The following is a 25,321-nucleotide window of genomic DNA, read 5'->3' on the forward strand; positions in this document are numbered from 1 at the left end:
AATAGCACTGAATTTCCTCAAGCAACTACAAGAACAATCATATAATGTAGCTATTCCACTTTTGAGAATATATCCAAAGGAAGTGGGGTTGGTATATCAAAGAAATATCTGCACTCCCATGCTTGTTACAGCACTATTCACAATAGCTAAGATGTGGAGTCAACCAACAGATCCATCAATGGATGAATGGATAAAGAAAAAATGATGTATATATGGACACATACACACAATGGGTTTTTGTTTCAATTGAAATACTGCAATTTGTGGCTATATGAATGGAACTGGAGAAATAAGCCAAGTGCAGAAAGACAAACAGTACATTTTCAGACTCATAGACAGAAGCTAGAAAAGTTGATTTCATAGAAAGGGAGAGTAGGAGCAGTGGTCACTTGAGGCTAGAAAGAGGAGGAATGAGAACAGAGGGTGGCCAGATAACTGTACCCAAACACAGTTAGATAGAGGGAATATGTACTAGTGTTCTACAGCACAGGAGGTTGGCTATAGTTTGATAATTTATTAATATTTCCTAAAGAAATAGCAGAGAGGAATTTGAAGCTTCCCCATGCAAAGAAGTGGTAACTGTTTAAGGAGATGGAAAATGCTAACTACCTGATTTTATCATTATTCATTGCACAACCCCATATATATTTATAGCTAAAAAATAGAACAGAGTTGAATGAAAAATTCTTCCTCTGTGAAACAAACATGCCATTTTCCTAAGTATTATTATGAAACTACTGAAAAATTGGAAGAATTTTATAGTGAACACCCATTTACCCACCATCTGGATTCTACCACTGACATTTCACTCTACTTGCTTTGTCTTTTTTTTTTTTTTTTGATTGATTGATTGATTTGAACAGAGTTACAGAGGTAGAAGCAGAGAGAGAGAGCTCTTCCATTTGCTGGTTCATATTCCAAATGACTGCAGTATTGCAGTGTCCAGGGCTGAGCCAGACCAAAGTCAGGGGCCTGGAACTCCATCCAGGTCTTCTATTTGAGTGTCAGGGATCTAAGCCCTGGGGCCATCATGCCCTGCTTTCTCAGGCATGCTAGCATTAAACTAGATCACAAAAGGAGCAGCTGGGCCTGGAAAGAGCTCTCTGATTTGGGATGGTGGTGTTCTAAGCAATGGTTTAACCCACTTTACCACAGTGTTTACCTCTAAAGACACTATTCTTAAGTGTATAATTTAATGAATTTTGTAAACAGTACAATATTGTTAATTATAGGGATTAGACTCTACAGTAGCTTTCTAGGTTTTATTCATTCTGATAACATAATGTTGTACCTTTTGACTAATACCTCCCCATTATCCTTTCTCTCTAGCTCCTGGTAACCGTTATCCTAATCCATGATTTTGTGAATTTGACTGTTTTAGATTTCACAGTCGATGAGATCAAGCAGAGTTTCTCTTCTTGTGTCTTGCTTATTTTGCTCAGCATAGCTTTTAGCTTCACCCTCATTGTTGCAAATGGTTGGATTTCCTTCTTTTTTAAAGACTGAATAATATTCCAATGTAGGTGTGCAATTATCAAATTATCTTTTTCCATTATTTCACTGGGAGATCTAGGCTGCTGGTTTTGGCCTGGCCCAGCCCCCAGCTGTTGTAGGCACTTTGGGGAGTGGAAGCTCTTCCTATCATACCTCCCTCCCTTCTTTCCATCCTTCCATCTTTCCTTACTTTGCTTCTCCCTACTTCTTCCTCCCTTTCTCTCTCTCTTTCCTTCAATTAAAATAATAAACCACTCACAGTTTTTTGTAAGAATGACATTTGTGCCCTGATAGTTGGCAACAGGATTACTGTTGCTCTAGTTCTGAGTGGAACTGGTCCTGTCTAAACGAGCAGAGCACAGCTGATGGGGAATATTTATGTTTCCAATCAGAGAAGTGAATTGTCTGGTAATAACACCGCAAAGTATACTCTGACTTGCTTTATTGCCTAGAAATGGTCACTTTTGTGTAATTTTCCTATGAGTGATTAAGGAGAATGGGTAGTTTCTAATTTTGGAGTGCAAGATTCTATTTGTATTCATCAAAAGAAGCTTGTTAATTGGGTTCTAAAACCTTTTATGTGTTTATTAATTGTTTTCGGCTGCTTAACCTTTCATAATTGTATGTGACATTTCATACCTTGATGGTGTATTGGCCTATTTGTTTTTCTTTCTCTAGTTTTTGCATTATGAGTTTCTTTGGATGTTTATAAATATTTTATTAGGTGGATACACATTTAGAAATGGGATACCTTGATGACAGAAACTTCTGCCAACATAAAGTTTTCTTCTTTTTCTCTAAATTGTTTCTAAAGCTTATTTTGACTAGTACTAATCAACAATCTCTTTTAGCCATTGAGTTTAGCCCATATTAATTTCCTGTGCTTACTGTTATATTTTAAATGGTTTCCACCATCTTTATGCTTCCTATTCAACTTTCCTTTTTTTCTTTGAAAAGGTTTTTATTTATTTATCTAAGGCAGAGTTATAGACAGAGAGAGGGAGAGACAGAGAGAAAGGTCTTCCATTTGCTGGTTTACTCCCCAGAAAAAAGGGCACAGTCGCTGGAGCTGCACTGAGCTGAAGCCAGGAGCCAGAAGCTTCTTCTATGTTTCCCACGTGGGTGCAGTGGCCCAAGCACCTGGGCCATCTTCTACTGCTTTCCCAGGCCACAGGCAGAGAGCTGGATTGGAAGAGAAGCAGCCAGGACATGAACTGGTGTCCAAATGGGATGCAGGTGCTGCAGACAGAGGCTTAACCTATTATGCCACAGTGCTGATCCTATCCTTTCTTTTTGGTACATCTCTCCACCACTGTGTCTTTTTTTTTTTTTTTGACAGGCAGAGTGGACAGTGAGAGAGAGAGAGACAGAGAGAAAGGTCTTCCTTTGCCTTTGGTTCACCCTCCAAAGGCCACCGCGGCCAGCACACTGCGGCCGGTGCACCACGCTGATCCGAAGGCAGGAGCCAGGTGCTTCTCCTGGTCTCCCATGGGGTGCAGGGCCCAAGCACTTGGGCCATCCTCCACTGCACTCTTGGGCCACAGCAGAGAGCTGGCTTGGAAGAGAACCAACGGGGACAGAATCTGGCGCCCCAACCGGGACTAGAACCCGGGGTGCTGGCACCGCAGGCGGAGGATTAGCCTATTGAGCCGCAGCGCCCGGCTACTGTGTCTTTTTATTTCTTGATTTTTTTTTTTTTAAATTAAATGCCTGCAACAGTTGGCGCTGCGTTAGTCTAAAGCTGGGAACTCAGAACTTAATCTAGGTCTCCTACATGTGAGGCAGGGACCCAACTGCTTGAGCCATCACTGCTGCTTCCCAGAGTGTGAATTTGGAGGAGGCAAGAATCAAGAGTGGAGCCAGCTTGAATATTTCTGTTTCACCAAGTCTGGTGTTAAGGCTTTCCATATTTTTTATTTGATCTATTAAATTTTTCATTTCTAATATTTCATTTTGATTTCTCTTTAAAATCTCAATTTCATGGGAAAATTTTCATTCATGTTATGTATGGATTTCTTTATTTTGTGGATATGCTTCTGATTGCTTTTGAGTAATTATATGATTAATGCTTTGAATTCCATTTCTGGCATTTCATCAATCTCTTCATCTTCACATTCTAATGTTGAAATGTTGTTGTGTTTCTTTGGGGGAGGTGTCACAATGTTTTCCTTATTCTTGTTTCTTGAATTTCTGCATTTATTTTTAGGCATTTATGGAGTTGATTTTTTTCCCCTCTGATGGCTTTTATCTTTGAGCTATACCTCTGTGGCTTAGTGGAATGTCTGCACTTTCAGAGAATACCAAGAGGTATGTGCTGGGCGTGGCCAAGGAGCTCTGGTTAGTGCTTCAGGGTAGGCAAGTATCCAGGGTAACACTCAAGTTGGGTATTCCCAGTACAGCTGTCACTGCAATGACCTGCCCTAGGCAGTGATTGCCCAGAGACTCAGCTACACCCTGCACCCTCTCCTGTAGCCACCAAATCCCACAGTCTCAGCACACAAAGTTCCCACAGTTGCTGGGTACAGAGGTTCCACTCTGCTTCACCAGCTGCCTGGTCCACAGAGAGGCAGATATTCCCTGAGCAAGCTGTCTGTAGGTGCTCAGCCCAGGAGTCTTGAGCCCTGGAATCTGTGGTATCTTGGAAGGCTGGGGATGTCTGACAGTCCGTTGTTGCCTAGCCCCCTGTCTATCCTTGTAGCCAGGCTAAAAGTCAGTGGGGACTATGCACTTTTCTCTCTGCTAGAATCTTTGGATCACATGGGTGCATAACAGCCACTGGCCAAATGTTGCCTTCTCCCTGCCATTGCTGCCAGTATTGCCAAGAAGATAGCATAGTGTCTCATTCTGTTGCTCTGCGCATGCACAAGGACTTTTGCAGCTGCTGCCCAAACCCCAGATGGTGCCCACCCAATCTCAGCTGGGTGCCAGGTGCTGGCTGTGTCCCCAAGCTGCCACCTGTGCTGGGTCCCAGCTGCTTAGTGGTTTGTGTCTGTGGTCTTGCTGTGCATCTTCTCTTTCCACACAGGTCCATGGTGTTCCTCTTTCTTCCATAGAATTTCCACTGTGATTTTCTCTCTTCTTCCCTGAGAGTGTACTTCCTACACTTTTTTTGGTAACTATTATCACTAGCCTGGCAAAGTACATCATTTCCTACTCCACCATCTTGGACTTGAACAGGCATTTTTAAAGAGAGAAATTTCAGATGGCCAACTTGAAAAAATGCTGAGGATCACCAGCAATCAGAGAAATGCAAATCGAATCCACAATGAGGTTTCACCTCACTCCAGGTAGAATGCTCTCATACAGAAATAAACAAACAACAAATACTCAAATGCTGGTGGGGATATGGGGAAATAGGTACCCTAATTCGTTGTTGGTAGGAATGTAAACTGGTACAGCCACTGTGGAAGATAGTATGGTGATACCTCAGAAATATGAATATAGACTTACCATATGACCCAGCCATCTCACTCCTGAGAATCTACTCAAACCCAAAGAAATAAGTATATGAGTTATCTGTACCCCAGTGTTCATTGCAGCTCCATTCACAATAGCTAAGATATGAGTAAACCCAGGTGCCCATCAGCTGAAGACTAGATAAAGAAATTATGGTTTATATACACTATCAATTACTACTTAGCTGTAAAAAAAATGAAACCTTGTTTTTTTGCAATAAAATGGATGCAACTGGAAACCATTATACCTAGTGAAATAAGCCAATCCCAAAAATACAGGTATCATGTTTTCTGTGATCAGGGATAACTAATAGAGTACCTAAAATGTAATGTATTGGAGTGAAATGGACATTTTGAGATTTGATGATTTTTTACACTCCTTTTCTCATCTACTGAGGAACCGTGATTTTTTTTCCTTCACGCTATTTATTGAACACTTTTACTTAGTGTATGGTTAACCTTATGATCATTAAGTAAACAGAAAGTAGATCTCTGTGAAAATTAAGAGTGGGAATGGGAGAGAGAAGAGGAAGAAGTGTTGAAGTATGGGTGGGAGGGAGGGATGTATTACCATATTCCTAAATCTGTATAGGAAATACATGAAACTTCTATAACTTGAATGAAATTAAAAAAAAAAAAAAGAAGAAGACTGGAGCCAGGACTCAAACCCAGACAGTCCAGAATAGAATGCAGTCATCTCGAGCAGCATCTTAACTACCCCTGAATTTATTTTTAAGTTTTCTTATTCATTTTTTATTTCTGTTCTTCAGTAACTTCACATTTATTCCCTACCTTACTCCAGTTTTCAATACACACTTAAAAATCATTCATTCATTCACTCTATTGAAAGGCAGAGAGAGAGATAGAAAGATCTTCCCTGTTCATCTTCACTCCTCCAATGTCCATAATCGCCAGGGCTGGCAAAGCCAAGAGCCAGGAACTCGGTCGGGGTCTGCCATGGGGTTGGAAGGGACTCGACTACCTCAGCCATCACTTGCTACCTCCAGAGTGAGCAACAATAGGAAGCTAGAATTGAACGTAGGGTGAGGATCCAAGCCTATGCACTCTGATATGGAATGCAGGTGTCCCAGGCTACATCTTAACTGAATGCCAAACACCCACTCTATCATACTGCTCTTTTTTCAGCCTTTGGAGAGTCTTCTTTCTATATAACTCAGAAGTCAAAAAATGTAAAGTAATTAATCTAGAAATGCATTATATAACAACTAACAACAACAATTATACAACAAAAATTAAGCAAGTAGTTTATCTTGTATTTCACAGGAGAGTCCTGGGATATATCTGGTATATAATATAGATGAAATTAGAATTCTAAAACATTAGCACATTAAAACCAATTCCTGGAGCAAGGACAGTCTATTCAATAAATGGTGCTGGGAAAATTGGATTTCCACGTGCAGAAGCATGAAGCAAGACCCCTACCTTTCACCTTACACAAAAATCATTTCAACATGGATTAGAGATCTAAATCTACGACCTGACACCATTAAATTATTAGAGAACATTGGAGAAACCCTACAAGATATAGGAACAGGCAAAGACTTCTTGGAAAAGAACCCAGAGGCACAGGCAGTCAAAACCAAAATTAACTATTGGGATTGCATCAGATTGAGAAGTTTCTGTACTGCAAAAGAAACAGTCAGGAAAGTAAAGAGGTAACCAAGAGAATGGGAAAAAATATTTGCAAATTATGCAACCAATAAAGTTTTTTTTTTTTTTTTTTTTTTTTTTTTGACAGGCAGAGTGGACACAGAGAGAGAGACAGAGAGAAAGGTCTTCCTTTGCCATTGGTTCACCCTCCAATGGCTGCCGTGGCCAGCGCACTGCGGCCAGCGCATCACACTGATCCAAAACCAGGAGTCAGGTGCTTCTCCTGGTCTCCCATGCGGGTGCAGGGCCCAGATATTTGGGCCATCTTCCACTGCACTCCCGGACTATAGCAGAGAGCTGGCCTGGAAGAGGGGCAACCGGGACAGAATCCAGTGCCCCGATCAGGACTAGAACCCAGGGCACTGGCGCCGCTAGGTTGAGGATTAGCCTATTGAGCCACGGCGCTGGCCCGATAAAGGTTTAATAACCAGAATCCACAAAGAGATCAAGAAACTCCACAACATCAAAACAAACAACACACTTAAGAGATGGGTCAAGGACCTCAATAGACATTTTTTAAAAGAGGAAATCCAAATGGCCAACAGGCACATGAAAAAATGTTCAGGATCACTAGCAATCAGGGAAATGCAAATCAAAGCCACAATGAGGTTTCACCTCACCCCAGTGAGAATGGCTCACATACAGAAATCTACCAACAGATGCTGGCGAGGATGTGGGGAAAAGGGACACTAACGCACTGTTGGTGGGGATGCAAACTGGTAAAGCCATTATGGCAGTCAGCCTGGAGATTCCTCAGAAGCCTGAATATAACCCTACCATACAACCCAGCCATTCCACTCCTTGGAATTTACCCAAAGGAAATTGGCAAATAAAAGAGATGCCTGTACCTCAATGTTTATTGCAACTCAATTCACAATAGCTAAGACATGGAATCAACCTAAATGCCCATCAACAGTAGACTGGATAAAGAAATTATGGGACATGTACTCTATAGAATACTACACAGCAGTCAAAAACAATGAAATCCGGTCATTTGCAACAAAATGGAGGAATCTGGAAAACATCATGCTGAGTGAATTGAGCCAGTCCCAAAGGGACAAATATCATATGTTCTCTCTAATCGGTGACAACTAACCAAGCACCAAAAAGGAAACCTGTTAAAGTGAAATGAACAGCATGTGAAACAATGTTTTGATCAGCCCTTGTCCTGACTTTCGAGGGACAACTTACACTTTATTCCTTTTAGTATTTTTTTGTTCTACTTAACATCATTGGTTGAACTCTGTAATTAACAACCAATTATTCTTAGGTGTTTAAATTTAACTGAAAAGTGATCCCTGTTAAATACAAGAGTGGGAATAAGAGAGGGAGGAGATGTATATTTCAGCACATGCTCAATTGGACTTACCCCTAATGGAAGAATTAGAAATGTGCCAGGGGATTCCAATTCAATCCCATCAAGGTGGCATGTACCAATGTCATCTCACTAGTCAAAGTGATCAGTTTCAGTCCATAATTGGTCATAATGATAGGTCTAAGACTCAAAGGGATCACATAAAGAAGACTAGGGTCTGCTCATACTGACTGATAGAATTAAAAAGGAGAGAACAGTTCAACATGGGAAGCAGGATACACAGCAGAATCTTAGAATGGCAGATGTCCTAAATAGCACTCTGGCCTCAGAATCAGCCCTTAAGGCATTTGGATCTGGCTGAAGATCCCATGAGAATATTTCAGGCATGGAAAGCAAAGACACTGTGGAAAAAAAAAAAAAACACCAAAAACCTAAATGAAAGATATCTGTGAGTGAGATCCTAGTGGAAAGAACAGGCCATCAAAGAAGGAGGTACCTTTCTCTGAAGGGAGGAGAGAACTTCCATTTTGAATATGGCCTTGTCTATGTCAGATCTGAGTTGGAGAACTCAAGAGGCTTTCATAGCCTTGGCAGCACATGACAAGAGCCTCAGGTGATTACTGATGCCATAAACAAAAGTGTCAAATTGTTAAATCAACAACAGGAGTCACTGTGCACTTACTCCCCATGGAGGATCTCTGTCCTTAATGTGTTGTACAGTGTGAATTAACAGCATAACTAGTACTCAAACTGTACTTTATACTTTGTGTTTCTGTGTGGGTACAGTCTGTTGAAATCTTTACTTAGTATATACTAAATTGATTTTCTTCTGTGTATAAAGATAATTGAAAATCTTTTTTTAACTTTTATTTATTAAATATAAATTTCCAAAGTACAGCTTATGGATTATAATGGCTTCCCCCCCGCCCCAGAAAATGAATCTTGATGAAGAATGGTATGGGAGAGGGAGTGGGAGATGGGATGGTTGCGGGTGGGTGGGGGGGAAAAGCCATTATAATTCAAAAGTTGTACTTTGGAAATTTAAATTTATTAAATAAAAGTTAAAAAACATTAGCACAGTTTAGTTTCTTATGGGTTGAAGGTGATATTTCTTTCTTCTTGTTATATTAAATATTTGACTATTCCTTTCTTTTTTATCATTCCTTGCCTCTTTTTGTTTTCTTTACATACTTGATGTCTGTTTTCTCTTAGTTACTTAATGCTGTTCTAGGCACTGGGATTAAGAGAGATTCCAAAGAAAGTCTGCAGAGAGATGTCCAGGAGTGAAAAGGGAGGTAGCTCTACTTTTTCTGGAAGGTGTTCTGATGCAATCTGTATTTTTTACTAATCTGATAAAAATATTTATCAGACACAGGTACCACCACTTTTAGATAACTTTTAATATAGTTGATATCCTTATTTATATCAAAGTAAATACAAATTCACAAGATTGCTTTTAAAGTAATTTTGGTTATAAACTTATAGTTTTGACTTTAATCTTTCTAGAAAGAGATTTTCTGTGTATGTGTGTGTGTGTTTATGTGTGGTTTTTCATACTTTAAATTCTTTAAAATCAGTCTGGTTAAAAGTATAAAAGATGCTCTTTGTAAGCCGTTTTCACTTTCTTTGCTGTATCCTATAATTGCTCTACAACCCAAGGCTGCTGTGAGCTGCCCTTCAAACAATGCTGGGTCTGCTTTCTTCCAGGAAGGACATTGCCTTATAATATGTTCAATGTCATTTCACTGAAGCAGAGAGTTAGTGGAGTCTATTTTATGTCAGACACTTTTATCCAGCAAAAGGAAATTTTGGTATTAAGCAACCCAGTTGCCAGTACTGAGTCCTGATTCTACTGTACTAAATTTTTCAAATGATCTTCTCTATTCCTGGGACATTTGCATACCTAATTGTCAAGTCTAATTTATGATCCTTGTTACTCTCTAAATGTTTAATTGAGTTACTGGTTATGGCTGACTCATAAACCCATAAAACCCTTCAGTAGTAAACCAATTAGCCACTGCACCTGCCCTTTAAATAATTAACATTGTTCATTACCAACAATCAGCATTGGAGTTACTAAAAGTTGCCTTACTCTTCAGTTGTCTAAAGCAGAGGCTTTCAAACTTTTTGGATCATAATTAAGATGAAGTACATTGCACAGGTCAGTGAAGCATGCACAACACACACACACACACACACACACACACACCTTTGCACACTTCTACCGTCTATTTTCAATTCTATCCTTTTCTACTTTTTTTTTATTTAAAAACATACTGACTTACTGAAATGATTTCACTTATGAAACTTTATGAGTGGGTTGTGATACACAGTTGAAAAAAAAAAAACCACAGGCTAAAGAAAATTCAAACTCTGAGGCAGAAAATTTAGAAGAATCATTAAAACCTTCTTTTCAAATTAGAACTTACTTGTTTCCTTCACCATTATATACCCACTTAGTTGTGCCAATTCCTTCGTAGTTTGAAGCCCAGTAATAAATACAGGCATTAATGTGCAGAATAAACAGCAAGTATCCAGTTGTTCGAATGACTCTGTTGGTGAGAATAAATACAAAGTTAGTATTCATGTTGTTTCTGGAATATAGCCTATTTTAACGTTTTGTTTTCCTTGAAGTCTCATCTGGACTCCCTTGCTTTAAGTTTGTGAACTGTTATCTCTCATTAGCATGGTAGCATGTGATAGTGCCAGTGCATGTTTTCTTACTACCATGTCTTGACTGGGACTGACAGAGTGTAAGAAAAAAACTCTTCCTCTCTTTCACAGATGGTATGAGTCAACTCTGTGAAAGACATGCCTCAAGGGTCACTCTCCACTTTGAGTCCCATAAAACACGCCAGGCTGATTTAGCTGGATCTCTGTGGAAAGCTCATGGGACTTGATGCTCTGATGAACTGTGACTGGCGGTCTCTGTGCGAGGGAAGCTCAGGAGAGCAAATGAATGAAATTCAGATTAGGAATGAATTGTCATGAGAGACATGTAAAGTTGACTTGTGAAATAGCACATTTATCTCCTCTTGTTTTGCATGAAGCATATAATAAATCATATCTTTTTAAGTTCAGTGTTCTAAAATCTGATATACTTCTCATACTTTTAACTTACTTGAAATGTCTATATCTGTTTTAGAATGTATCCCTATAGTTTACATAGCACAAATCTTAAATTACCCCCTTACCTTGAACTGGATGCTCATATTCCTCTTAAGTGCACTTTAAAATGTTTACCATTGCTTTCTCCCCATTCCCAAATACATTGAATATACTTTACCTGTAGATATATGCTTTGTCCATTACAGATTCTAGGTGATGATTAAACTCAAAAAATGAAGTGTACTACATAGAAAACAAGCAAAAGAAATCCAAAAGTATGTTAGTATGAACAAACATCTATTTAAACTATAGGAAACATATTTTGTTACTGAAAATAATTTTATTCTTTTTTTAAACAAGTTTCTATTTTGTGGTATTTTCTTCTGAGCAATCTATTTTAGTGTCGTAGTAAACTTTTTGCTTTGTTTCTACCATCTAGTTATAGTTTTACTTGTAATGCTTGTTGAGAGTCAAGTTTAGAAAACATTTCTTGCCTTGTTCTTTTTAAAAGCATATAGGACTCAAAAAAAGCATATAGGACTCTATTTTATAATAATTAAAGTCTCATTCTCCCCCAACTATAAGTAAAAGAGGAAATGTATAATATCCTGTAGTCATAAATATGTATGAAGTCCTATTCCTCTACATTAGCATTATTTTTAAGCAAAGTGCAGTAAATTTTTTTATATTTTTAAAGATTTATTTATATTATTTGAAAGGCAGAATTACAGAGACAGAAAGGAAAAAAGAGAGAGAGAGAGAGAGAGATTGATTTTTCATCTGCTGGTTCACCCCCAGTTGGCTGCAATAGCTGGAGCTGGGCCAGACCAAAGCCAGGAGTCAGGAATATCTTTCAGGTCTCTCATACGGGTGCAGGGGCCCAAGAACTTGGACCATTTTCTGCTGTTTTCTCAGGTGCATTAGCAGGGAACTGGATTGAAAGTGGAACAGCCAGGATTTGAACTGCTGCCTATATGGGATGCTGGTGTTGCTGGCAGCTTAACCTGCTGCACCACAGCACCAGCCCTTAAATGTGTATTTGTTTCTACAGAATTTAAAGTCCAGTAAGTATAGTCATGTATCACTTCACAACAGGGATGGGTTCTGAGAAATGCAATACTGGGTGATTTCATTGTGTAAATATCATACAGTAATTTCGCAAACCTAGATGGCAGAGCCAACTCTACATGGAAGCTTTTTGTTCTAGCCACCATTGTATATATGGTCCATTGCTGATGAAACTGTTCTGCTACACATAACTATATTGTGTTTGCTAGATGTTTTTGACATTTTTTGAAGATATCAACAGAGTCGCTATTCCCCTCAAGTAATTTACATGCTTTCTTCTACTTTCATCTTCAATCTTACTGACTTCATAACTCTACTTCCTCTTTTATTAATATAGGCAGCATGAAACAGGAGTAAGAACATGAAATCAAGAACCAAATGTCAGTCCTATCCCTGCAGCTGACCTTGGAAAATTCTCTTTCCATTTCTATACCTTGACTCTCTTATCTATAAAGTGAGGACAGTAAGAGAACATGTCTTCTAATAGTGTAATGTGTGTACACTCAGTGTACTTAGATTGATAGGCTCTTACAGATGGAAGGGATCTTGTCTTGACTCCCCTCCCCAAAGATGCCCTGTTTCAGCATGAAGCAGCCAGAGCCATCATCATCCAGTCCCCCCTAACAGATGTTAGGGTCCATTCATGTTAAGCTAGGGATATGAGGAGTCAGATGGGTTGATAGGTAGTCAGGGTGGTTCCAATAGAATTTGGGGTATAAAATATTTGCTTCCTTCCCCCCAAATGTTATCTTTAGCAAGAACAAACAGGTCACACTCCTTCCTTCAGAATCTCCAAATTTACCATGAGAATAGCAAGGGAGCTCTTCCTGATCTTATAGCTTATCTTGAAAACAAGTTACCTATCCCACCCTTCTGGATGGTTTTTTATTTTGTCATGAGCAGGGCAAACAGGATGGAGAATTGTAAATCAGGTCTTTTGATGGGTTTTTGTCCCCAGAATGCCAATCTGATTGTCAAGTTTTTTCTTTTTCCCTTTGAAATTATACTTAAAAATTGGGATGCTATGGAGCCTTTTGGGCATTTTCCTCTCTTGGAAGCCCCCCTCCATGCCACTCTGGCTGGAGGTCTTCGACTCTAATAAACCTTTGTAAATCTCAAAAAAAAAAAAAAAAAAAAAAAAGAAGGGACCTTATTGATTGCTTCAAAGTTTTACTCAGTGTAAATATGACTGCCTTAGTTCATTTGGAATTAAAAAATAGGATATATAATAGTAATGATTAATTTTATGTGAATATAAAAAGGTATGCACAAATTATTTGTTTTTTCCAGAATTTCTGAGCAGGAAAAATGTCCCTTAAATGTTCAGATTATGGGAGTTTCAATTTAATTTATTGTTCTCTCAATAGAAGTTACACAAAGACATGTTTAAAATTTGTGTTCTCTCTAGAGAACATTCATATTCTTAATTTATTTTCTCATTTATAACTTAGAGACAAATGATAAATATTTATCATGGAGAATTGTGCACTAGAGAGATAGCCTCATACATAAGTGAAATGACTGGATTATAGAACTGCCAAAAGAAGTTCAATGTTTATTTTCAGGATCTCTATTTTAAGAAAATCACTAGATGGGGCTTTTAGACACCTTGGGTTTATAGGGATTGGGTATAAAGAATTGGCATCTTATAAGCTTAATTACAATGCCAGACAAATTTCCAAACTGATAGGAATCTATCTAAGAATTGGTTTTCTCTGAGTAAATGCTATCTCAAACTTCCATGTGAGACCAGAAATCTGATGAGGGGACAGCCAGACCCTAATCTTCCAGGAACAATGTCTTCTGCCTCAATTTCTACTCCCACTGGATTTCACAGTCAAAACAAAAGTTTCTGGGGCAATTGTTCATGTATGGAAATAGGGGGAAGGGCCCTTTTCACTAGGAAAAATTGTAGGTTGATCTGTCAATCTGATTATAATAAAGAATTCGGAATCAGATAAATACGTGATAGAGTCCAGATACACACACTCATCAGCAGTGTGACTGGATAGATTTTTTTCATAATTCTCCTTATCTCTAAAATGAACTTTTTGGGAGGAATCATTGAGATAATGAATATAAAGTTTTAGCAAAATATGTAGACCCAAGTGTGTATTCAGCAAATTGTAGCTATTGAGGTGCTTATTGCTTTCAGGGTCTGCCATGTCACCAGGCTGTGCTGGCTTGTCTTCTCAAGCTGCAAGAGATAATCAACTTAAATTCAACATATCTTGAAAGCTTTGTGTTGTTTAAAGAAGATTGCCTTTGGAAATATAAGTTATAATTAAAGATTTATATTAAATTTTAAATTCTGACTTCCTCAAATTCTTTTTAGGTACCCAATGGACATATGAGTTATAAAGCTTGGAATCATTTTGAATAGATAAGACATTTTCATAGGTCAAAACCAAAAATCTTACTCTTACTCTTGCCCCTGTCTACATTGATGTTCCTTTGTGCCTTCCCTTCCCAGCCTAGCTAAACCACTTTTATTAATTCAAATAAATTGTCTTTGCCTTTCAGTATTTATGTAAATATCAAAGAATTGAATATTTTTCTCATTTCTTAAGATAACATTGTTGAATAAACTGTTCTATAACTAACTGTTTCTTTGTTTTTACTTGGTTATTTACCTTGGTGGTCTTCCTAAACCAGTACATCTAAAACTTCCTCTTTATTATTTTTAAAGCTATAAAATATTCTATTATGTAGATGACCCTCAATATACTTAACTAGTTCCCTCTTGATGTACATGTTAGTTGGATTCAAGTGTATACGCAATTTTATGATGCAAAACTACATTTCCACTTTCCTAAAATTATTGACTTTTAGATGAATAAGACAACTTAGAGGCAATCTGCTTCCTCATTTTATAGCCCATATGTAAGACATTCAATAACTGGTAAAAAAGGACAAATGGAAAAAAATAAAAATTACACCTTACTCATTTGTAATTATAATTATTTGTTATAAGTACAATGACATTCTTATTTTAGATTCCAAAAAATATGAGATATAACAAGAAACAACTTTTATGAGTGGAAGTAATGATATTTTTCCTTCACTTATTTTAGACAATTCATAGCACTGATAAGGTGGAAAAATGGAGGACAGTTTGGGAAAACATTAAGAATACTGCTAAGTTTAAGATATTTAAAATTGCTTTAAGATTTCCGTTGTTGTAAGGGAAAGTCAATTAAATATAGTTATCTTACCTTTAATATCCTATTTGTTCTAAGAATCGGGTTAAACCCAAAGAAGAGGTAGAAAACGTCAAATGGTATTATTGATGCGACATCCAACTGTTGGGAGAACACATCCACAATTATGTTATTTTTACATGCTTTCTTTGGCTTGGATTGATTTACATCGATATATGTAAAAGCTGAGCAGTCACAATGAATTACTTGTTGTTTAATCCAGAATTGCTTTAGTTAATTACACATGATGCCACTGAAAAGCATATAAGCACAAAGAAAACAAAAGCACTATTTTGTAGTCTGCGTCCAGTATATTTCATTTCTACCTTCATGCATCTGATCTTTCCTTGGGCACTGCATTTGCTGGGATATTTGTTGTCACATACACTTCAGTGATGGTATGGTGGCTAATATAGAAATACATTTTAATAGACTTTTTTTTTTTTTTTTTTTGACAGGCAGAGTGGACAGTGAGAGAGAGAGACAGAGAGAAAGGTCTTCCTTTGCCGTTGGTTCACCCTCCAATGGCCGCCACGGCTGGCGCGCTGTGGCCGCACACCGCGCTGATCCGAAGGCAGGAGCCAGGTGCTTCTCCTGGTCTCCCATGGGGTGCAGGGCCCAAGCACCTGGGCCATCCTCCACTGTACTCCCTGGCCACAGAAGAGAGCTGGCCTGGAAGAGGGGCAACCGGGACAGAATCCGGCGCCCCGACCGGGACTAGAACCCGGTGTGCCGGCGCTGCTAGGCGGAGGATTAGCCTAGTGAGCCGCGGCACCGGCCCCATTTTAATAGACTTTTAAACATGGGACTCTTGGGCTGAAAATCAAATCCTTCTTGTTTTTATTTGAAACTGTGGCACATTCACTGTGGTAATATATTTCTGTGTTTCAGCCAATTCTTCAGTGTTTCAGAGTGGATTATATTGTTGTGGTTCATACAGGCTCTTCTGCTACTGTCTACTTTAGACTTTTACTGCCAATAACTTGTTATGAAAAATATCTATAAGAGATTGTGCAGGATAAGAGAGAGGAGAAGAAAGAAATCAGTCCTATTCATGATTAATCAGTAGCCCAGATGGGTAAAGGTATTGAAACCAATATTATTGCTAAAAATATGTACTTTAAATTTGTCATATATTTCAATTATTCAGCTCTTCTAATATTCTGATAATTATGAAATGACATCAACACTTGCATACTTCCCTGATTGAAAAGACAAATTCTTTTATGAAGTTATCCATCTTCATTACATTTTATGGGTTCTTGAAAAATAAGGTCCATTAAAAATTTATAATATCCTGGGGCTGGCACTGTGGTATAGCGGGTAAAGCTCCCGCCTATAGTGCTGGCATCCCATATGGGCGCTGGTTCGAGTCCTGGCTGCTCTGCTTCTGATCCAGTTCTCTGCTATGACCTGGGAAAGCAGCCAATTGGGGAGTGAACCAGTGGATGGAAGACCTCTCTCTCTCTCTGCCTCTCCTTCTCTCTCTGTGTAACTCTGACTTTCAAATAAATAAATAAATCTTAAAAAAAGAGTCTTTTAAAAAAATTATAATACCCTAAAACAATTAGATGCATCTTGTAAGCCCCCACATATGAGATGCTGAGTTGAGATAATTAATTCTGTAACAGAATTTCAAAGTCTACTGCCATTGAATAGATGTGGAACTTGTAGTTTGAATTAGCCAGATTAGCTAGTATAAATAATTTGCTATTTTTTTTAGGAATTGCATCATATATGAAAGTCTACTGCCATTGAATAGATGTGGAACTTGTAGTTTGAATTAGCCAGATTAGCTAGTATAAATAATTTGCTATTTTTTTTAGGAATTGCATCATATATGAAACCTCACTGGTTTTATACTATACATACTAATTATTGTATCTAGCTGAAAGGTTTATAGAACAGATACTAAGTTCATTTCTTACAAACAAGTAAGCAGAAGCATGGAGTTGTTGACTTTTTTAGTGCTACCCCAGAATCCACACCTTCTGGCTCAAATCTTCATGATCTTCTATCCAATTGCCTAACTCCCCACTTGCCACCTTCCTTTTTTTGTACATTTTCATTTTATTTGAGAGAGAGAAACAGGGATCTTTTTTTCTATTTGTTCATTTTCCAAAAGCCTACTAAAGCCAGGAGACTGGAAATCCATCTGGGTCTCTCACATGGGTGGCAAGGATTCAGGTACTTGAGACATAACCTGCTACCTCCCAAAGTACGCATTATCAGTAAGCTGGATCAGAAGTGAAGGAGCCAGAACTTGAACCAGGCACTCTGATAGGGGAATACAGATGTCCCTAGCAGATTTTGACCTCAGTGCCAAATGTCAGCCCTCCCCCACACCTTGCCATTTGACTTCTTTATGCAGTCAACAGTTTTTCTAATATCAATGCACTGGTACAGATTTGTATAGATGGTGACCATTTATTTCTCATTGAATGGTACAAAGATGAATTAAGTATTGACCAGCAATAAACTCTGTACAGGGCACCTTTCAAAGTATGTGGGGGTTCAAACAGGATCAGAAGTTAAGAATCTAATAGTGCAATAACCAAGCACAAAAATAACTGTAAAAAATAACTGTAACACAATGCTGTAAGACAGGCAGGATGTGCTAATGATATTTAAAAGGAGTGACTATAATTAAATAAATGTAAAATTTTATATTTATAAACTTAAAGATATTAATTTCCCTCTTATTCAAACTGAAGAAAGTAATTAAGAGTTTGGAACAAGCTTTGTGGTACTTAAAAAAACTAAAACTATTCATACACTTTGTAAAATTCATCAAAGTACTGTGGATCTTTTATGAATATGCCTAAGTATGTGGTGATTTTTAGCAGTGGAAATTAATTGGAGATAAGAAGGGACTGAAAGAATTTTAATCACTGTAGATCTCCAGTAGGGACAATTTTGTATTCTAACCCAGATTTGGATATTTTTAAACAAAGTTTAAGGCCACTAAAATGTTCTTGCATTAGATCTGGAGTTCACTTAGACAGATGCAGTAACCTTGGATAACCCCCAATCTTTGCCTATGTTTCATAGTTAGGAGAACAAATGTAAGATGCGAAAGCACTTTATAAGTAATTATGGGTGATGAAGCCCAGACTATATTATCATTCAAAGACAGGAAGCTATCATGTTCTTGAACCAATGGTCCCTTTTCTGCTGTCTGTTGCTGCTATTAATAAGGAGCAGAAGCAGAATTTGACAGATTTTTACACCATCATATGACATGAATTGGAAGCTGGAACTCTGTGGGAAAGACAAAGTATAGCCTATACTTCTTTACTGATGTTTAAATTGGAATTTAAGTGTGGTCATTTACTTACTTTTTTCTGCTTAATAAAGACCTTTATGTTGGATTACCCATGTACATATACAAAGAAATATATCATGAAATGATTGAGAATCAAAAACTTCAGGTCTGCCATTGTCTGATAACACTTCATGTGAATGAATATTGTTACAAAGGAAGGTCACTTGCTTGCAGAAATCTATAGATGGGATTGAATGTCAAAATAATGGATTATGTGAACTGTTTTGGATTTATTTCTCAGTCACCCACCTGAAATTTTGTAGAACTTCTGTAGTGTCTCTTTAGCTCATTTGAATCCACCTGAAATATATTTATATTTTAATTAATTTTAGCCAGTTGTAGCCATTATATTTTCACTTTAAAACATTTTTTAATTCTAATAGTTCCTTCTGACCTTATCCTATAAATTTGCTCCATCCTCTCACATTGAAAACAGAAAATCTTCCTTGGCTTTTGTTTTATTTTTGTGATTTCCCCATTGTTTGTCATAGTCAAGCTTCTTGAGAGTCACTTAGATTGCTTTACTTCATTCCCTCACATTTACCCTCAACCGATGGAAATCTGGTCACAATTGACTTCTTTCCATTTCTCTCATTCCTTTAAGACAATGACCACAATGACCTCTTAAAAATCACATCCAGGAGGAGCCTGTATACTACTTAGAATATTGTTATGAAATTCACCAAATGTTGAAATGATACATAGATTACTTTTTTAAAAAAACTTTTTTTGAAGACCTACTTATTCATTTGAAAGGCTGAGAGAGAGAGAGAGAGAGAGAGAGAGAGAGGTGGGGAGGGAGGGAGGGAGAGAGGGAGAGAGGGAAGTGGGGAGGGTGGGAGGGAGGGAGAGAGAGAGAGAGAAAGAAAGAGAGAGAAGCAGCAGCAGCAGCAGCAGCAGCAGCTGCAGAGGAAGAATAAGAGGAAGAGGAATAGGAAGTAAAAGAGAGAGAGCGACTATCTGTTGGTTCACTCCCCAAATGGCTGCAATGACTGGGGCTGGGCCAGGCCAAAGCCAAATGCCAGGAGCTTCTTTCCAGTCCCCAACCTGGGCAGCAGGGGCCCAAGTACTTGAGCCTTCTTCCACTGCTTTCCCAAGTGCATTAACAATAAGCTGGATTGGAAGTGGAGCAACTGGGACTTGAACTGGCTCCCAAATGGGATGCTGGCACAGGTGGTGGCTTAGATCTCTATGCTACAGTGTAGGCTTCAGTATGTAGATTTCTTATATTATTTATTTAAAATAAATCCACTCAATTAAATGGTAATCTGGGGAGTGGGTTGATTTTGTTTAGAAACTGTATAAAGATAGTGCCAATGGTTATAAATGCTCCTCTTAACATTGCTTTTGCTGAATCCCATAAGCTTTGATATGTTGTATTGTCATCTTCACTCATTTCCAAAATTTTTATTTCTTTTTTGATTTCTTCAATAACCCACTTTTCATTCAGAAGCATGCTGTTCAGTCTTCATGTGTTTGCATATGTTCCAGAGATTCTTGAATTGTTGATTTCAAGTTTCATTCCATGTGGTCAGAGAAGGTGTATGGTACAATTTTGATTTTTTTGAATTTGCTGAGATTTACTTTATAGCCTGTGTGTGTTCTATCCTAGAGAATGTTCCATGTACTGGTGAGAAGAAAGTCTTTTCTGTGGCTATAGGGTGCAAAATTCTGTAGATATACGTAAGATCTATTTGGTCTATAGTATCGATTAACTCTGTTGTTTCCTTGCTTATTTTCTGTCTTGTTCTGCCAATTTTAGAAAATGGAGTACTGAAGTTCACCATTACTATAGTATTGTAGTCTATGTCTCCCTTTAGATCCACTAACATTTCTTTTCGTAGCCAGGTGTACTGTAATTAGGTGCATATATGTTTATAATAGTCACATCTTCCTGTTGAATTGAACCCTTAATCATTACATAGTGCCCTTCTTTGTTTTAAGAGTTTTGTGTTAAAGTCTATTTTTTCTGATATTAGAATGGCCATACAAGCTCATATTTGGTTTCTGTTAGCATAGAATATATTTTTCTATCCTTTCACTTTCAGTCTGCACGTATCTTTGTTGATGAGATGTGTTTCTTGTAGGCAACAAGTAGATAAGTTTTTTTTTTTTTTTTTAATGCATTCAGCCTGTCTGTGTCTTTTAATGGGAGAGTTGAGGCCATTTACATTTAAGGTGACTATTGATAAATAATGACTTGGCTTTGACATTTTTCCATAAATATTCCTATTATTTATTGTGGATTTTCTTTGTAGTTTTTCTGGGAGATTTTTTGCCTTTACCTGCTTTCATAGTGATGACCATGTTCCTGTGTTTTTTGTGCAGCACATCCTTAAGCATCTTTTGTAAGGCTGGATGAATGTTGAAAAATTCTTTCAATTTCTATTTGTTATGGAATGTCTTTATTTCACTTTCATACATAAATGAAAGCTTTGCAGGGTACAGTATTGTGGGTGACAGTTTTTTTTCTCTTAAGACATGTAATATATCTTGCCATTCTCTCCTAGCTTGTAGAGTTTCTGATGAAATATCAGCTGTGAGTGTAATTGGAGAACCTCTGAAAGTAATCTGGATTTTCTCTCATGCACATTATAGAATCTTTTCTTTATGTTTTACTGTGGAAAGTTTGACTATGGTGTATCGTGATGATCTTTTTTGGTCATGTCTATTAGGATTTCTATTTGCTTCCTGTACTGGATGTCCCTTTCTCTAAATTAGCCATATTTTCTGTAATTGTTTTGCTAAAAAGACTTTCTAGTCCATTCTCCCTTTTCATACCTTCAGGAACTCCTAAGGCCTGTATGTTGTGTCAGTTGATAGTATCCCATCAATCTCCAACTCTGTGTTTCAGTTTTCTGATTTCTTCTTCTTTTCTGACTGTAAAATTTCCAGATTTGTCTTCTAACTTGGATACTCTTTCTTCTGATTCATCGAGTTTGTTCTTAAGGCTTTCCACTACATTTTTATTTGTTCTATTGAATTCTTCATTTCTAATATTTAGTTTTGATTTCTCTTTAAAATTTCAATTTCATAGGAAAAGTTTTCATTCATGTCATGTACATATTTCTTTAGTTCATGGATTTGCTTTTGATTACTTCTACATAATCCTACAATCAATTTTTGACTTCTGTTTCTGAGATTTCTTCAATCTCTTCATCATTACCTTCTAGTATTGAAGTGCTACGTTCTTTTGGGGGCATTATGTTGTCTTCCTTATTCTTGTTTCTTGAATTGCTGTGTTTATTATGAGGCATTTGTGGAGATACTTGTTGTTGTTGTTTTTTTTTCCTGTGATGCCTTTTATCTTTGTAATATTCCTCTGTGGCTTAGTGAAGAGTCTGTCCTTTCAGTGAATGCCCAGAAGTGTGTGCTGGGTGTAGACAGGAAGCTGTGTTCAGTGCCCCAGAATGAGGGAAGTGTCTAAGGGACATCCAAATTGGATGTGGTAAATCTCTCTCTTTCTCTCTCTCTCTCTTTCTCTTTTTCTTACTTTATCAGAGGGAAGGTTTGTTCTCTATTGTCATTCTCATGCTCACCTTCTCTCCTCAGAGGAGACCAATGGCTAGACACTAACCCTATGGATACAATATTCATCCGTGCTGCCATAAGAACCACACAGAGGACCCATGCAGTCATTGGTGTGAGCACTGATCCTGCAGCAATGACCCTCACCTCACACTCCTCAGGGAGCCTTGAGCATGTGGAGCTGCCCACAGTGATTGTCCAAAGTTCCAGCCACACCCTGTGCCCTTCCACATAGCCACAATGTTTTTATAGTCTGTCCCAGCACATAAGGCTCCCATAGTCATGAGCACCCAGCCCCTTGTCAGTGCTCCCAGCGAGACTCAGGTGTTCCCCCTTGGCTGGTTGCTGGGTGAATGGACATGACCTGTCACAGCTGTTAATGTTTGTCCAAAATGGTGCCCTTCCTCTCTCGGCTAGTTACAGGACACTGGTTCTGGGTGGTCAGAGAAAGAGAAATGTGCCTACCCTTTGTTTTCTTTAGGTTGGCAGGTACACTGTCCCCAACAGGGCTCCAAGCCTGACTCATGCCAGGCTCTTCCTGCAGCTTTATTGCAGGTGGCTTGGGATGCCACATTCTGGTCTCACCTTATTCTCCAAACCTGGTGCTGAGGCTCTTGGCTGCTGGGGTCCTGAGTTGTGCATGTCCACACCCTTCATGTAGATCCACAGTGTCCCTCCAGTTTGCATGGAGTTTCCTCTGGAGTTTTCTCCCTAACTCTTCCCTGAGATTATACTCTCTCCCCTTTTTTAATGCTACCTTCCCCTAGACTAGAGCAATAAGCTTCCTCCCTTTCTGCCATCTTTGAACTCCCTGCTGCTTCTTTCCTCTCTCATATCAATTTCATCATTTTCCCCAGCACTTGGGTTCACTTTTGTTAACACTCACAACATAAAAGTCACCATTTTTCTGTCTATACTTCATAATGTGCACCCTATTAGAGAGTATGGTCCTTATCTTTGTCCTTTGTTTCCTAAGCTCCTATTAGTGTCTAACACATTATAGGTGCTCAGTGAATGTGTGATAAGTGACATGTGAACAGGGAATCATTTGTTAGTATTCACACTGAAAAGAATTAATACTAATATTAGGGTTTACATTCATATTTTTCAGTTATATATTTGAGAGAATTTTCTATATGCTAAATACCTGACTGATGCATTCTAATTTTGACACATGGAAGCAGTGTTATTTAACAAGTATCATCCAGGACATTTAAGTTCAAAAGTTTTAAAATACTGATGAATGTTAAAGATTGTTAATTCCCCTCCCTTTAGGTAAGAGTTTTAACCTACATACACATACTACATTCTATAGAAATGTATTTGAAAATATGGAAGATGCACTAATTCAATGATTGTTACTGTGAAACACAATAGCTTACTGAGCCACAGGCAGGTATAAATTCATGTTGATAGAATTACAAATAATGTACTGAACTTAAACAAAATCAGACAGACTTTTACAGCTCTCATGAGACAGACAGACAGACATATTTCAAGTACTTAGATATTAAGTTAATTCAGTACTTTCTATCCCTTACACAGGAAGAATGTTTTTGGTTCATTTATCCCTTTATTTTCAGAGTGGCCTATGACCCTATGATTGAATAAATATAAATGGAGCCAAAATTTGCTAGATTAAATGAAAGTAGCATCTATTGATCTTAAAATCCCTCTTTTATAGAACACCAAATTTGGCATCATTAGCCTTATGAGGACCAGCACACTCATGGCTAACAATTAAGCACTTCTTTTTAAATGTCACCCCATCTAATCCTCTATCTCGCCTTTAAGGTTCTTAATTATGCAGGCAACATTTCTTTAGGGGAGGCTAGCTTTGGGAAGGACATGCTAATTCCACTTAAATCCTTTTGCCATAGATGTTCTTTGAATAAGCTCTATTGAGGTGTTGGAATATTTCCTTCTTCTGCTGAACAGTTCCATGCTTTTACAGATAAGAGAAGTATTTCAACAATAATTTCATCTGAAAAACTATAAATCAGATTAAATAATTATTCAAGGAAAGAAAACCTTTGAATGAAGACTTTCATTCATTCACTTCTTTAAAAATATGTTGGGTATACTCTTTGAATTCCTAGCTTAGACAGGTTCCTACTCTCAAAGAGCTATTATCAGGGAAGAAAGAGAACTACAGACATTGGAGACAAGAGGACATTATTTGTTTAACTCATTTGAGAATTTACTGTGCTCTTCTAGAGGCCAGGTATTGATACTGTCTCATTAAGTCTTCATAATAGGTTTATGATATGGGCTCTACTATCCTCATTTTATGGGTCAACAAGGTTGTGCTCAATGAAAGGATAAGTTTACTTTCTTCAAGTAATGGTATTAACACATTTCATAAGTGGAATTTGATCTTGATCATTTTGTTTCTCTTTTTTGATTGATTTATTTTGAAAATCAGAGAGAGAGAGAGAGAGTGAGAGAGACCAGTTTTAAACAGTAGCCAGGAGCTTCATCTGGGTCTCCTAAATGAGTGGCAGAGGCTGAAACACCTGTGCCATCTTCTACTTCTTTGTCCTTGTGATTAGCCATGAGCTGGAATGGAAGTGGAGCAGTTGGAACAGAAACTTGTTTGTATATGGGGCACCAGCATTATAGGCAGGAGTTTTACCTGCTATGTTACAATGCTGGCCTCTGTTTCTTTTTTATATCATCATTAGCCATTATTTAACAAAATTAATTAACAGAAGTATGAGTAAACTGTATGGGCCAGAGACAAAACAGTAGTTAATTTTCTTCAGGTCAATTTATAAACAGTATTAGAAAACACGAAGCACCAAAACCAGTTGACTGTACAGGAAGGCTAAGGGACTGTCACTAGAGGGCATTGAGCATTTCTACAGATACTTGTGGGTAATTCAGCAAAGAGCTGTGGATGCGAGCATCCAGTATTTAAATAATTGCCACTGTCCTTTCCAACTCAATTTCTCCTATCAGGAAATTACAGACTAGAAACTTTTCTGTTGATACTGGGTTCAAAATTCTCTCTTCTAACTTAGCATCACTTTCAGAAGAAAGACCTTATCTATAAAGGCAATAGACAACTCATGAACCCTCCTAATTTCCTCTTTTGTGGCTGTTTTATGTTCATTGTCTCAAGGACTTGAGAAATTGACATTTCTATTCTCTAACT

The 25,321-nt window shown here is 37.9% G+C and overlaps 1 protein-coding gene across 1 annotated transcript in view; it reads right to left on the minus strand.

The window, feature by feature from the left end:
• Positions 1-25,321, minus strand: part of CNGB3 (cyclic nucleotide gated channel subunit beta 3) — a 164,843-nt gene that overhangs the window by 64,277 nt on the left and 75,245 nt on the right. The window contains exons 7-10 of the mRNA XM_002710676.6: positions 18,886-18,936; positions 15,327-15,413; positions 11,222-11,286; positions 10,365-10,487 (exon numbers count right to left, since the gene is read on the minus strand). Of these exons, the coding sequence (XP_002710722.4) occupies positions 10,365-10,487; positions 11,222-11,286; positions 15,327-15,413; positions 18,886-18,936 (326 nt within the window). The remainder of the gene's footprint in view (positions 1-10,364; positions 10,488-11,221; positions 11,287-15,326; positions 15,414-18,885; positions 18,937-25,321) is intronic.

The sequence above is a fragment of the Oryctolagus cuniculus genome, chromosome 6 (genome assembly GCF_051225735.1).
Source record: "Oryctolagus cuniculus isolate XC-2025 breed Fujian yellow rabbit chromosome 6, ASM5122573v1, whole genome shotgun sequence".
NCBI classification, from domain to species: Eukaryota; Metazoa; Chordata; class Mammalia; order Lagomorpha; family Leporidae; genus Oryctolagus; species Oryctolagus cuniculus.